At 49.0% G+C, this 14,836-nt stretch overlaps 2 protein-coding genes across 10 annotated transcripts in view; one reads left to right on the top strand and one right to left on the bottom strand.

The window, feature by feature from the left end:
* ASCL2 (achaete-scute family bHLH transcription factor 2) overlaps positions 1–5,011 on the bottom strand; it is a 6,534-nt gene extending 1,523 nt beyond the window's left edge. The window contains exon 1 of the mRNA XM_026078856.1: positions 4,901–5,011. Coding sequence (XP_025934641.1) covers positions 4,901–5,011 — 111 coding nt within the window. The remainder of the gene's footprint in view (positions 1–4,900) is intronic.
* TSPAN32 (tetraspanin 32) overlaps positions 533–14,836 on the top strand; it is a 45,471-nt gene continuing 31,167 nt past the window's right edge. Inside the window, exons 1-8 of one of the 9 annotated variants that reach the window (XM_026079012.1) lie at positions 533–625; positions 4,082–4,380; positions 4,501–4,635; positions 7,032–7,746; positions 8,416–8,746; positions 9,112–9,442; positions 11,416–11,530; positions 12,960–13,057. In XM_026079012.1, coding sequence (XP_025934797.1) covers positions 9,377–9,442; positions 11,416–11,530; positions 12,960–13,057 — 279 coding nt within the window. In that variant the 5' untranslated portion in view covers positions 533–625; positions 4,082–4,380; positions 4,501–4,635; ... (1 more) ...; positions 8,416–8,746; positions 9,112–9,376. The other 8 variants (XM_026079017.1, XM_026079013.1, XM_026079011.1 and 5 more) reach the window with 8 other exon arrangements.

Genomic DNA, 14,836 nt, shown 5'->3' with positions numbered 1-14,836 from the left:
GGGTGCGCGCCTCCCCGCTCCTCCGCTGGGGGGTTTTCCCTCCTCCTTCCGATTCCTCTTTTTTTTTCTTTTTTTTTCTTTTTTTCTTTCTGGTAAGGGGAGAGGAGCCGCGTCTGAGGCAGCGCGGCCACCCGCATTCTCAAGTGTCCCCCCCCCGCCACCCAAAAAAAAGCAACCCCCGGGGGGCTGCGGGCCCGCGGCACTGACTGAAGCGCCCCCGCCCGTGAGTTAAAAAGAAGTTTTGCCGCAAATATTCGGCCTCGGCTTGGGGGAGGCACCCTAAGCTGCGGAGCGGGGGCAGCAAAACTGGGGCGCGCGGCAGAAGCCGCGTGGAGGGAGGCAGGTGCTCCGCGCTGGTTTTTAGGTGCTCCCCGGGTTTAAACGCCCCCCCCCCGGCTGTGGTGGGTGCTCACTCCCCTCTGAAACAGCGGTCGCCTGCTCCGCAGCTCCCACCGCGCCTCCCGTGTCCCAGAAGTGTGCCGGCTGGGAGGAGGGATGGACTTTGGCTATCTGTTCCCGCTTTTTTTGGCAGGGAACAGGTACCGAAACACGGCGCTCTGTCCCCTTCGCTACCCTGAACGTCGCTGGTGCTGTTCGTAGGTTATGTCCAAGCTTTCGCCTCAAGGTGAGTCGCAGGGGAAGGCTGTTCCCTCCTTTTCCCCCTCATTCCTGCTCCACGTCCCTGACGCTTCCCTTGCGCTGGGTGCAGCCCTGGTGCAGCTGGAGGAGGTAGGCTGAGCTGGCTGCTCCAACGGCCTCCAGAAACAGTAATAAAAAGGGATATCCGTGCTTTCTAGGTGTGATGGAGAGGGGTAGGGACCCGCCGAGCAGGAGGCAAGACAGCCAGCCTTTTCGGCTGGGCTCGCCCTGCCTGGGTGTGAGGCACGGCCCAGGGCCAGTCCCGCAGCCCCCTTCTCCACCTTACTGGTGCCTTAGCTGTGTCTTTGTAAATCTCTATTCATTGTTTTGCAGGGGTATTTATGGAGCTCTATCCTGCAGCAAGGCAATTCTTTTTAAAAAAAGGATTGTTTTTAGCAGTGTCTGTTTGAATAGCTGGCAGTTAGTTGTATGACAGGACACTGCTGCAGCCCAATCGGCATCTAGGCTGCAATTCTCGAAAATGAGAGCCGGCAGCTCCTCTCAGTGGGAGTTTGCAGGTGCTTCGCATTTCTGGAAATCCCACCCAAATGTGCATCAAATGCAGAACCCACATTCAGTAGCTACCTGTTTTTGTCCGTGCCGTAGACCTGGGAAAAAACGTGCGCAGCAGCATGGTTGGTTTAAAAGGTTTGGCCCACGTAGAGTAGCTCATGACGTGCAGAGCAATCTTGCGAATGCCAGTGCCTAGCGGGATTTTGCCTCAGGAGCTCCTCAGCCAAGTTCGGGGGAGTTACTTTTGCATTTATTGTGTGCTTGCGTGTTACACAGTTACTTCTGTGCACAAGTATTTACAGGATCATTTCCTCAGCTCAAGCTGCTCAAGGCAGGCACTTGTCTTCAATATCTGCCAAGTCGGCTTTGCTAGCACAAGGAGTTTATCTCGCACCAACTAGCAATTGTAGCTAGATAGAAAGCGTATTACGGCAACAGAGCAATACTGATGTTCACGGTCTTTAAAAAGAAATTCTGATCCAAGTATTTCTGTGAGGAAAGAGGAAGCTCCTTTCTTTGAAGATGTGCAAGAGAAAACCTTCTATACTGGAGTAATACTCAAGAGTAACAACTGGGTTTTTGTCATACAAAAATAACTCCAGGGAATTTTTTTAAATTAATAACGCACAGTTCAAACATCAGTAAATCCAGTCTCAAGGGAGAACATGCAGCTTCCAGCCCAAATGCTTCCACACTTAATGCTTATGCACAGGCTCAGCTACAAACTTGACTGGTCCAGATTGGCTTTGGGGCTACTGATCACAAGGCGTGTTGCTAGCCAGATGCGTGTTTGTAGGATCTGGGCCTGCATAAAGCACAAAGGAACTGTGTGTGCTTTTGCACCAATAAAGCTAGTTTCCTGATGGGCTGAAGGAAGGTACGTCTAGTACTCTGCGAAATGTAATCTTATTTAAAATCTCTTTATAAAGTTAATGACTATGTAAGCTCCAGTAAAATGAGACATCGTTAAACACTGTATTCTGAACATTCATAATCAACTTCCTGATCATAATCCAGGGGAGAGCACCCAGAGGTACCCTCTCCATTTCCAAAGAGCAAGAGGGCAGGGAGAAGAAATTCTCCTCTACGCTGGCATGCGTATGGCAAAAGTAATAAATGTAGTATTGAGTGGACACCTCACAGCACTGCAAGGTGCAGTAAAACTGTACTGGGAGAGAAGATAAGGTACCTTCACCTCCTAGTGAAGGTCCTCCAAGCCCTGAAATGGGTGTTATTTCTTGCACCTGCCAAAGGTGGGAGCAAAGTGCTGCCACCTGGCTTTGTGCATGTGTGGGTGGGAAGAGGGCAGACGAGGTGCTGGGACCTGTCTGCAGGGACCCTGCTCATTAGACCCAGCTGTCTTGAGCTTGATTACTGCAGGTGGCCAAAGCTGTCTGGAGCTCAGGGGAAACCAGTTAAGAGGCTCGAGATGGAAAGCCCAGGAAGGAAATGATGAGGGTCCTGTTCTCCTAGGTGAGTAGGTGCAGCTCTTCTGCCAGGCTGGGCTCTTCTCCTGCCTCTTTTGCTGGGAGCAGGGCTCAAGTTGTGTGTTTAAGTTTTATCACTTGCAAAACTTGACTTCTGAGCAGGTATGGTTTGTATTTAGAATACTGTTTGGGGGGAGGGGAAAAAAGCATTTAGTTTAAGTAGGATTGTGTGCTTTTTTTTTTTTTCTTTTTCTCAGTATGGTCATTTCACTTTCAAGAGGGGAAAAAAAAAGGTATTTGAGTTTATTCTTTGATGGGAACTCCCTGGTTTCAACTTGTGCTCCTTTCAAATGTGCTGTTTCTTGGAATTGATGAACTTTTTTTAATAACTCTCCTGGCATTTTTTTTCTTTTTACTCATCTGAAATTCATTTGAAAATGCCTGGGAATCATTGTAGGGTTTCTAAGACACACTTTAGAAATTAAAAAAAGAAAAGTCCTTTGGAGGCTGTGTGATTTCTCCCTGGTTTTGTTTCTTCCAAGGCAGCCGCAGGCAAACTTTGTTTCCATTCATAGCAGAGTTGTACCGTGAATTTTAAGCTTGGCAAAACACAGCACCCTCCCCCTTTTCTCCTCTCCTTCCCCTCTTGAAAAGAGACAGCCCCGGGTTTAAAAGTTTATTTTAGCTTTGATTGTGTGTGTGTGCTATATGAATGTTAAGCAGCCTTTACAATGCATCCCTGTGATGAGCCAAAGAATGCAGACTTTGGCTGTGCCTTCCCTTTCTTTTCTTTTTTTAATAGCTTTTTTTGTTGTTGTTCTTTCTAGCTTGCTTTCTTTAGAGCCTTCTGTAATTAATGTAGCTTGTGCGTGTTTTGGTGAGAGGAGGGCCTAGTGACTTACTTCAGGGATGTTTTTATTTACAAGCAAGTTGAGAAGTGAATATAACTGTGTTATGGGCAGTAGACAAAAGAGCCCCCCCCCCATAACTCTGTCACATTTGGAGCTAGCTTCTGCAGCAAAGGAGAGGTCTTCTGTGAAAACAATACGCTGGTTATCTGGCCACCTGCAGCTGGGCATGTGGAGGATTTCAGAACAGCCATGAAATTATTTTTCTCCTTGTTCTTAAACCCGCTCTGGAAGGTGTTCCATAGCAGTGATTTCCTATGGCAGGAAGACTCCTCATTTCAGTGGGTTAGAGTGGATTTGTCCCAGCTCAGGACTTTGTCTTGCAAGTCTCGCCACGTGCTTGATCCRGTAAGCGCGGTCCTGAAGCCTGCGCTATGGCACGGCCGAAGCCTGCTCGGCCGTGGCTTGGGTTAGCGAAGGAGGAGTTCAGAGCTTGCCCAGCGCAGCGTTAGCGCACCAAATGCTCGACCCCTTCTAGGAGGGACATCTGACGGTGCCTCGGCAGTGTGGGCAGGGGCCGGCTTCCTCAAACTCCGAAGGAGGCTGGAGGTTTTTAGCTCAGCAAAACATAATCTGGTTTTGTTCCCTTTTTAGATAAATCCTTTCCTTCTGGACAAGGTGGCATGTGCTTCTGACTTCAGTGCAGCTGGGGACGTGGGTATATATTTTTAAAACCTAACAGAAGACTGGAAGCTGCTACGAGGCCTGAGGAAGAGAGCACCTGCAGACTGCCCAGGCTATTTTCAGCCTCGTACCCCCTTTCTGTGCCCTGGCTGATAACCAGAGATGGGGCAGGAAGCCGCAGAGTGGAACTGCAGTCACCTGTGGTTTTTGCACCCAGCCTGGAAGTGATAAGTTGGGCTCTTGCGAAGGAGACCAACTGATAAAAGCTGGTAAGGCAGGCAGGAAGCCAAGGGTTGAGGCAGAAGCCGCACTGTCATTTAACACATGCGTTGGAGCCCGAGTGGCCCATGCACAGTCTGCTGAGAAGGGTGCTTGCTTGCCACACGTAGCAGTGTCACTGATGGAGGCAAGGGAGGTGCAAGATGAGGAATAACTGCACACGGTGTCATTGGAGAATCGACGATGCAACTGTGTCATGACTTTCCTTGTGTAGGAAGATGTGTGACACGTCGCATCAAGGCAAGGTGCGGAAGGGGCTGGATGGGGTGTTTGTGGAGTAGCTGCTTCTGCTGGCAGATTGGGGATGTCTGTGCGTGCTCTGAGAGTACAGCTCTCTGCTGCAAGGCCCACCCATGTCTTACTGCTCACCTGTGTTTTCAGTATCTTGCCATACTTCCACCTGTGCTTCTTTTTCTATTTGGATCAGGATAGTGTTTTTTTCTTCRCCTCTGCAGCTGAGGCAGGATCTCACAGAGGCCTTGACACTGGAAATGCACGTCAGTGTTTTACACAATCAGTATTTTGGAGGTCCTTGAGACATGTGTCCATTTTTCCACAAATGCACTTGGAGATCCCTGTGCCTCCCCAGTAAACGCTGACTGTCAGAGGGCCCTCTGACATGGTGAGGCTTCAGGGTGCCGAGGCTGTGATGTGCTCCTGGGTGTCTGTCTTCTGGTTTGGGTGGAAAAATCGCGATCCTTCCTGCTACAGCTACAAAAAATTCCTTAGCTCTTCCTGCTGTTGTGCTGGCAGAGCCAAAAGCCATGGCCGGGTTGTGACTGCTTTGCTTGAACAGGATGCACAAAGCAGTGCTTAGCTGCTGTCCTTTACTTTCTCATGAAGAAGGCCTGAAAAGCTGCCTTTAATGTTAGGAGTGTGGTATGGGTTGGTTTTCTTCAGGTTTTTTTGTCTGTCCCCCCCCGGTCCTTAACCTAAATGATCAAATGTCCTCTGTTTTGTGGGAGAACTTCTTGGGTGGTAGGATGGCCTCAAATTCCTGTTGAGAGCAGGCCCTCTTCAAAGCAGTAGGGGTGTTCACTCTTTGTCAAAGACCTCATTTTGCCCCAAAGTGTTCCTGAGGCCACAGAGTTAAATAAGCGTTGTAAATCCCCCCCCTTCCCCTTTCAATTACCGCAGTTAAGGCAAGCACATACGCCCCACTTCCATTCACTCCGGTAGCACTCGGACACGTGCTGAATATACCTCCCTGAATCAGGGTCCAACCTCTTAATGTCACAGGTTTACTGACTCTCTGACTATTGATTTCCTTCTTTGAGGAGGAAGTAACTTCTTTTGCTCTTTATTATGTTTTTTTTCTTATATTAAGAGTTAACATATGCTCTGTCCCAAACAGAAATCTTTCAGGTCATACCTGTACCTGAAAAAAGCGGGTGGCGGGAGGGAGAGAAGAGAATAGCTACTCAAGGAAGCGGGTGCGCAACAGAGCATTCCTAGCGCTGCATGCTGGCCGCAGCGTTCCTGCTACAGCAGGATCGAGTGTGTGTATTTGTTGGCTGGCATTTACTGAAGCATCTGCTGTCTTCGGTCGGTGTGTTTGCACCAATATGCAGAGGCATGAATGTCAGTTTTTGCATCTCTTTTTCAGACCAAGTTACCTTACTCTGTTAACCTTGAAAGCTTGTCTTGGTTATTTGCAGTAGCCATGACAAATCCTATTAGATTTATTAATCTCATAAAAATGCATAGGCATGAAGAAGCAGATATTTTTAAGGGGTATCTGTTCTAGTGCCTCACAGAAAATCATAGTAGCATGTGAGAGGGGAGAAACAGGTGTATGCTCCCTTTCTTAAGGCAAGCAACCCTGCGGTGGGAGAAAGAGCACATCTGAAGCAACAGAGGACATGGCCCAAACTCTGCTGGAGTAGGTACTTGCAACCAAACCAGATAAAGTATGTATTTAAATCCAGGCGTTTAAAGTTACTGACCTGCTTTGAAAGCTTTGTGAGGCAGTAAATATGCCCATTTTTTATGGATGGAGGTGAAAGAAAATAGAGCATCTTCTGTGGAGAGAATAGGAGCACCTCAAAGGTGAGTAGAGAGTGATTTGGTGACCCCCTCAGGTGGTCCTGCAGCGAGGTGCAAGGCTCCCAGAGGAACAGAGGAGATCTTTGTGGAACCAAAAGGTGTTGCAGAACAGGGAAGAAACTGCCCATTTCTTCCATACAGCAATGAGCATCTCTGGGTATTATGCTAGGCTTTGTGGCTAAAATCATGGTTTTTCTACTCTCTTCCTGAAAGAAAATATGTGTTCGGTATTGAATATGCTTTGGAATTTCTCCTGCTTATAATAAGTAGTCACATATGCATAGAATCCCCAAATGTCACACGTTTTTCTGGGCTGTGGGAAGATGGATGTGTCCCCTGTCACTGTCCGCAGAAAGAGAACCTGTGGGGACGGGATCTGAGCGAAACCTGGTGCAGGGCCAGCGACATGGGAACGGTCCTGGCGTGAAGGGCAGGAGCTGACCTCCCCACGCRCCCCCGGGGAACGTCACTGGACATAGTCTGCTGCCTGGAGATGCTGGTGGTGGGGTCCTTGCTGACTTCCCCCCGTTTTCCTTTTGGGTACTGCAGCGCTTTGAATGACCTGGGTCAACTTTTATTTCCCGTTTGTGCCCAGGAGCAGGCCGGGTGTGAGGGTCGCGCGCAGCTGCTGGGTTTGAGGACCCCGAGAGCTGCAGGTGGACACTGCTGCTGTCCCCAGCCGTCGAGGCGAGGCGAGGTGAGGCGAGGTAAGGCGAGGCAAGGCAAGGCAAGGCCTGGCGGCGCGGGCCTGCCAGAGCCGCTCCGGGAGGCGCGCGGGAGGCGCCCGGGCCTGCGGAAGAAGGTTGCGCTGGCCTGTGGGGACCTCTAGCGTGGCACGGGGAGTCGCGCAGGCCTCTCGGCCGTGCTGTGTTGTAGCTTCTCGTAGACTTGCCGTTCGCGACCTTCGGTACCCGTCTGGGTCAGCCCTGGTGGCTCTTCGGTGGCCGTTCCGCGTGAGAACGCAGGTGAGAACGCGACGAGGCCCGACGTCGCGCAGCGCCAGAAGACAGGACCGGCGGTAAGGGCGCTGTGTCTGCGCCCCGCCACAACGCTCTGCAGCCCCGGGGTCTCGCTGCTGCTGCTGCTGCTGCTGCTGCTGCTGCTGCTGCTGCTGGGCACGCCGGGCTGGGAGGCAGCAGAGAGGGACCCGCGCCTCCTCCCTGTCGGGCTGTAATCCCCCCCGCCGCCTGTGGCCGTCCCTGCCAGAAACCCTCCTCTCCCCACTGCGGCCCCTCCTGTCTCTCGGATCCTTCTACGACCGGCTCACAGGTGATGGCTGGAGCGTGGGGAGCCTGCCCGTGTGCCTGCAGGTACCTATCTCCCTGGGCCTGGGGTCGGCGAGGGCGGCCCTGCTCGGCGGGCGCCTGGGAGCCACCTCTTTCTCCCTCTTCTGGGAAACCGCTCTCGTTTGTGCCTCGGGAGGTTGCGACCAAGACGTTTTGCAAGAAGGCTCTTTCTTTCCTAGATAATGATGCAGTGAGAATATTGTGTCATGCCGCTTCCTGCGCGCATGGCTTTGTGCAGCTCATTTTCTCTTGCTTCTCTGTGCTCTACAAAATGCCTCTTCCTTCCTTTTTTCGCTCTTCTTTGGCATCTTATCACAGTTAGCGTTACTGTTGTGGGATGATTTTACTCCCCCCGCCCCGTCTTTGCCACGTTGGGGGAGTGTGGCTTGTTCTCYGTTACTGTTTCATCTCTTTTCTATTGGTCTAGCCTTGAAACTAAGGGTTATTAAGGCACTCGGTCTTCCTCCGTACTGGAGGCTGTTTGAGATCTACGTTAGGGAAATGTACGTCCAGCAGGCTGTTGTRTTTGAAGTGCACATCTCTGCTGCAAGCATCTCCATGAAGATGGCACTGTAAAGTCCAAGGTTGTGTTTTCATGTTTGTTCTGTTTTCAAGGAAAAACCCTACCCCACAGTGCATTTTATTTTCTGTGTGTTTTTTGTTTTGTTCCCCCCCCCCCCCCTTCTCACCCAGCTCCAAAGGCAGCTGGAGACTTGAGAGTCAAGCTGGGCTCTTGCTCCCTGCGATGTTTCTGCTGCAGCTGTGACATGCTGCCATTGGGCACTGCTGTGCAGGTCCATCCTTCTTGTGGCCTGTTCCCAGTGATGCTGCTTTGCTGCTCGTGGCCCTCGGAAAGGCAAGTGAGAATGAAAAAAGAGGAATTTGGCAGTTTTTCTTCATGATGCCCAGGAAAGACCAGAAGTCACCCCAGYCTTCTGTAGGTATGGGTCCTTCGGGTCTTCAGTGCAAAGAGAAGAGAAAGAAGAGAGCCAAAACATGCATGCGCAGAGTCATCTTGCATCAGGTGGTTATGTTTTCTTGTAACTATTTTCAACACTATTTAAGTGATTTTTCTCCCTCATCTGGAAATGCAAGTTTTTAGTAGAGTCTTGGCCAAATATTATTGCCATTTGGTGTTTTTTAAATGGAGAGGCTAGAATCTTATGCAGGTCAGGTTGGGCTTTCTTGAAGTATTCTTTAAACAACAGATTAATTTTTAATGAGATTTTCCTAAACCTTTTTTCCCCTTAGAGAATTTTTATCCAAATTAAAAGAAGTTATTGACAATGTTCATTAAGCAAAAGCGCTTCTCAATGAAAATGGGATATTTTGGTATTGAGTTTTGATTTAAAAGCCTCACTTTTTCCCCCCCCCCTCCTCTTTTTTGAGGTTTGCTCTGAACTCTGTGAAAGGCTGTTTTCCTGCCTGCTGTTCTTTATTTCCCGGCTGGCCGTAGACCATGGAGAACCTGGGAAGGCGACGGGCGCCCGCGGTAGGATTTACTGCCCCGGCTGCAGGAGGTGTGTCCGTGCGTAGGTGGAGACTACGCTTCCCAAGACGCCCTGCTGCGAGCAAGCCCCACTTGGGCTGAAGCCCTGGTTTTATTGAGAGCTGTGGGGACCAGCCGCCGGCCACCGAGGCAGCGAAGCGGGCCATGGGACCGAGGTGCGGGACGAGGACCACCAAGTGCCAGCTGCTGGCCACCAGCCTCTGTGCCATGGTAACCAGCCGGGGACGGGGGGGATCTCCCCGCGACCGGGACCCCTTGCGCCCAAAGGGTTGGGGTTGTGTTTTTCCCACGTTGTGTTTTTCAACGTGTGGAGGGCAAGCAAAGCCAACTGCCCGCGTTATCGCCGCGGCCTGGGCGGTTATCGCTGGCCGCCAGCATCGCCGCCGCTCCCTGATAGACTTCTGGTTTCTCAAGGCTGCCGCTCTGGCGCGGCTGTTTCGCAACCTGGGGACAGCCTTTAAGGGGGGAAGAAGTAAGGTTGCGGCCGTCAGGCTTGGCTGTTTTTAACAGGARGAGCAGGGACGCTTGCTCCTCTCTCTTTGGGTATAAAAAAGCAAAAGAGGGAGGTTGATTTTGTTGTAATTGCACTTGTTTTTAATGCACTTTTTTTTGTGGTCAGTTATAAATGTGATCGATGAGGATATGAAACCATAGGACTTTGATGGAAATATATGCGAAAGAAGGCCCCCTCTGAGGGCTTGTGTACCTGTACTGCAAAACAAAAGCAATCCTAGGGATCTGTTTTTATTAGCTTTTGAAGCAAGTTTAATGGGAGCTTCTTGACATCTCACAAGGAATTTGGGGGAAACCATACTGCTGTTAGAGCTGATGGGAAATAATGAAAACTGGTGAATACTTCTCCTGGGCATTTTTGCGTTGTGCTTCCTTGTTGTGTTTTAACTTGATCAAAACTTACTCCTTCCTGCCCCCCCCCCCCCGGTTTGAAAGTTCTGTATTTAGTTCAAAGAGGGATGGAGACTTGGGAAGAGTGTAATTGAAAGGTAATGCCAAATTTTGGAATTTCTAGTTTGTCAAAATTTCTAGTTTGTCAAAGCTTCAACATTTCAAAACTGTTGACTGTCTGTAGTTGCTGTACGTTGCTCTCTCCTCCAAGAGAGGCTGTCAGTGTATCTACAGAATATGTCATTTGGAGAAAGTTAAAGGAGGAGTCTTACCGAACATATTTAAAGGACATGCTAACACACAGTGACTGTGGATGGCTACAATCGTGTTATTGCTGTTCTGTGGATTTATTTAGACTGGTGTTTCTCAAATCTGAGCTGACTAGTGTTGCACTTAGTGTTTTGCTGGGTGTGGATAGAGATATGCAATAATGCACAGCAGTAAAGAACAGCAGTTGCCATAAATCAGATTTTCAGTCAAGCAGGATATGCTGCAGTTTGAATACACTTAGTCTTTAAAACTGTAAGTCTCCAGCAGGAACTATTAGTTGAGTCTAGAAGAAAATGTCATACAGTTATACCTAGAAGGGTGTGAGAATTATATAGACACCTGACTATAATGTTTAACATGGAGATAGCTGCCTTGTGTTTCCATACTGTAAAGACATATGGATGAAAACTTCTCTTAGGAGATAGAAGTGAACTCGCATCTTTTTATCTTCAGGGTCTATTATGTTAGAGTTCAAGCTCTTTTTACCTTGCCCACTGTTGCTGTCTCTGTCTTGGCTCTGTTGGTGTCCATGCTGCAAGGAGCTACCATAGATCAGGATGCCATCAGAAATGTCACCTCTCTGTCCCCTGGACTTGCTTTGGGCAACGCAGAGGGTAATGTGCTGGTAGTCACCCAGTGACTCGGTGGGTCACCCTTATAAATCCAAGTGTGTAGTCTACAGATTAGAAGGTGACTACATGGGTGTGTTGCAAAAGCATGGATCCTCTGGCTTTTTCTTCATGAAGTTGAGATTTTTTTTTCCTGCTACCACTAGCCAAGAGACTGCAGGTTGCAGCATCACGTGTACTCATTATGCAAAAGACTTTTAGTATACTTAAGTGGCCAGGGTTTGTCCTCTTATGTGCGTTTTGGGTTGTGTGCAGTTTCTTTCAATCAAGCTATCTGCCTCTAGGTAGGACTCAGAATTATCAGATACGCCTTAAAGCTTTGTGTATGCTCAGCAGGAGCTGCTGCCTTGTAACTCCCTTCATAAAAATCTTCTTTTTCAGCTTCTGGGGCTGTCGATTGCCACACTGAGCACAGTCACTCACTGTGGGCTCCATTTCACCCTCATCAGCAACATCGCTTTCGAGAGCAACTTGTACAGAGTCATCCACAACGCAGGTRTGTTGCAGTCGTGTCCCAGTGAGACTTTGGGTGAGCCCAGGATCTGCAAAACRTCATGGACATGTAGGAAGAAAATCCCATGAGGAGGCAGGGCATGGTTTTTGGAGGACAACCTAGGGCTAGCACAGTCGCACAGAAAACTCTTTCTGTATTGGACCTGGCATCAAAGGGCGTTGTGGCCCTGCCTTGTTTTCTTGGCCGCATCTACACTGCCCTGATTGAAAGAAGATAATGAAAACGGAAGGATGATATCAGGATTGCAGCCCTCGTCCTCCAGCTGTAAGCGCTTGGGTGGGTTAGGGTGACAGGTAGAAGGGAAAATGGTGAGAAACACAAGGGAGCAGGGGTATGAGGAGAGAGGTGGTTACAGAAGCTGAAAGAGAGCATAACGAAATAAGTGGGCAAGGAGAAATGCATGGAAATGCCTCTTCCTGCAGGAAACGTGGTTCATTTCCTGGCTTAATTCATGCTCTGAAATGTAAGGGAAGACTACACAAGCTAGCCAAGGGAGAAACAGAAACCAAGTCTCAGATAAAAGGCTAGCTAAGAGCAAAGAGATGAGAACAGCCCAAATACTAAAATACTCTGGTTGAAGCAGATGTTAGTGCAGCAACCATTTCTCCAAAACAATACTTTGGGCTTAAGCATCCTCATACTTCTCTAGATGCTGGTTACCAGCTCCAGTTTGACATAAAGTGGATGTAAAGATGGTTGTCTCCCTGATTGTTAGACCAAAGCTAAGGTACAGCCCTCCCTGCCTTCTGTATCTATTAGGGGTTATGTAAATTGAGACTTAATTCAGCCTTGTGTGCTCTCCCTTTCTAGCCACCCCTCTGCTGCTTACGGGTCAAGGCTTTGAGTGGTCTTTCTGCTTGCTTTGCTCACAAGTGTGAATTTTCTGCACTGTTTAGCCCATGTTCTGTGTTACAACATTCTGGGCACTGCTGTGTTCCCCGAATCCTCCCATGGGGTACGGTTATGACCCTGCTTCAGCCAGGAAACCAGAGAGCGACTGTTGCATGAGATTAGCAACGTATGAACTCCCGATAGGGGCTATGTGGCAGCCGCTCCTGTTCCGYGCTCCCTGATCCGGGAGGATCTTTATCTGACTGCTGAAGTAATTGACAGCTTGCGGTCTGTTGGGGGGGGGGGGGCTGGCATGTTTCCAGGGTGCATTGCCCTGCTAGAGCCAGGGGAAGCTACTCGGAGGCTTACGGTTTTGCAGGAGAAGCAGCCCATACACAGATGAGGAGTACTGAATAAGTTGTAGGATATCCAAGTTCTCCTGCAACCAGTCCTCTTGTATCGGGTCCCCAAAATACACTTTTTGGCCCCTATTTGGGTGAAGGCATCAGACTGCTTCCATTAGTGGTGGTCCTAAAGTCTTGGTATCTGACTGCAGCTCCCATGTCCAACTTTCTTCCAGCTTTCTACGTCGGGATCTGTCTTGGCATGACCCTGATCCTGGCCGCCCTGCTGAGCTCCGTTGCCACAGTGCGGGAATCGGAGTGTCTCACAGCGATGGTACGTACCTGGACTGACTAGGTAGGAGTGGCTTTTTGAAGTATTGAGCTAATATCATTTACTTATTTGCCAAAGCAACTGCAGTGATGGTGATACCCAGTGTATTTTTTTTCTCATGGAGCTGACGCTCCTTGTGTGATTTGTTGGGGGAGAAACCTTAGCAGTGCAATTCTGAGCCAGAACTTGAAGTCCCATGTTGCTCTTCAGACATGCAACAGCAATGCTAACCGCCTCCACTTTCCCCTTGCTGGAGTATTTCTGTAAATGTCTGCTATAGTGATGATAATGAGCGTACAAAGTATGGCAGCAGGCACGTGGGCTTTTGACTGAGTTGTCAGTCTTGGCCTCAGTAGAAACAGTGGAGGGGCCCCTCGAGAGCTGAAATGCTAGCTGCATTGTACAGAGTGAAATGCCTGTTTGGGCCTGGATCATACCAGCATTAGTAAACCCAACTATGAGCTCCTTTTCATTTTAAAAACAAAAACAAAAAAAAACCCCAAACCCCACTGCATTTGCAGAGAGTTTGGTCAGTACAGAGCAACTTCCAGAATCAGGGTCAGAGGAATGAGTGAAAGTGCTGTTCGTTGCATGCTTGCCCGTGTTCTGTTGCTGCAGCAGGAGTTAATAGGTGGTTGCTTCCCATAAAGCCATACTATTTCTTTCTTTAACCCAAAGTTAGCAAGCATTTCTCCCCAGAACTGTTTTGCGTAGGGAAGAAGGCTTCTTCCCCAACTCCTCTCCGGCATTCGTATATGCCGCTTCTTCACTGTTTTCCTGAATGCCAAAAAAAAACTATAGAAAGACCATGCCTTCCTAAGCCTGCCAAAAGTACCACTGTGATTTCTACCAGTTTTGTAGTAGGGAAAGAACACAACCCCGATTTAATATAAAATAATTATACTGCTGTCATATACAAACCAGCTTTAAAGAGGTTTTTCTAATATWTTTAATGGGGGAAAAGATACTGATTAAAGAAAYGGGAAGCTGACACCTTAAAATTTGGTGCAAAGCAGCAACTGAAGTTAATATTTTCACCTTCTCGGTACGCGGTCGTCTTCTGAGTTTAGGGGATTCGGTGACACAATAYCTATGGATATTGCTAGCAGAATGCATGTAATTCCCCATCGTGCTCAAAAATGTACTTCAGAGTGGCCTCTGTGTGCCTGCAATTACCAGGTCTGCAATGATAGGTRTATATGTGAATCTAATGGAGATTAGTTCAGGGCTGCCTGAAMATGCAGCTGAACTTTTTTGTGGTGTTTATTCGGTTTCCTTACTCTGTGTGCTGCATTGTTTGGGACGTGCCACTAGGTAAAACAGGCTGTTAAAATTTTAACTATTTCCTGAATGGATAGGTTGTTGTTGTTTAACTATCCAAACTGCGGACAGCAATTGCTTCCCCTCCTGTGAGGAGCCTGTGCTTGCCCCCGATCCAGCTCTCCCTTCCCCTTTCCGCTAGGGTGAGGACGGGGATGTCCCTGCCTCCAGCGCCCCGYGGACTCCCCAGACCCGGTCGGCTTGGCATGGCCAGCCCCTTGCCACCAGAGGAGCCTTGGGCAGGCAGAAACCCTGAACCAGCTGTTTAGCTTTTCCTGCGCTTCCTAGCGCATCCTGTTCTGTTTTCATCATTCGTACTTCAAGTTTTTCAGGAGAGGTGGCTGTTTTCATGTTGGGTCTCTTACGATTCCAGCTCTGTGAAGACACGGTGTGGTTTCTTTGTGGGAAGAGGAAAGAGAAAGGGTGTTAAAGGTGCTTTTCCCGTGGCTCTGGCAATGAGGC

Source organism: Apteryx rowi, unplaced genomic scaffold (assembly GCF_003343035.1).
Source record: "Apteryx rowi isolate R43461 unplaced genomic scaffold, aptRow1 scaffold_49, whole genome shotgun sequence".
NCBI classification, from domain to species: domain Eukaryota; kingdom Metazoa; phylum Chordata; class Aves; order Apterygiformes; family Apterygidae; genus Apteryx; species Apteryx rowi.
The sequence above is the reverse complement of the archived record's forward strand: the minus strand, read 5'-3'. Positions and strand labels throughout refer to the sequence as shown.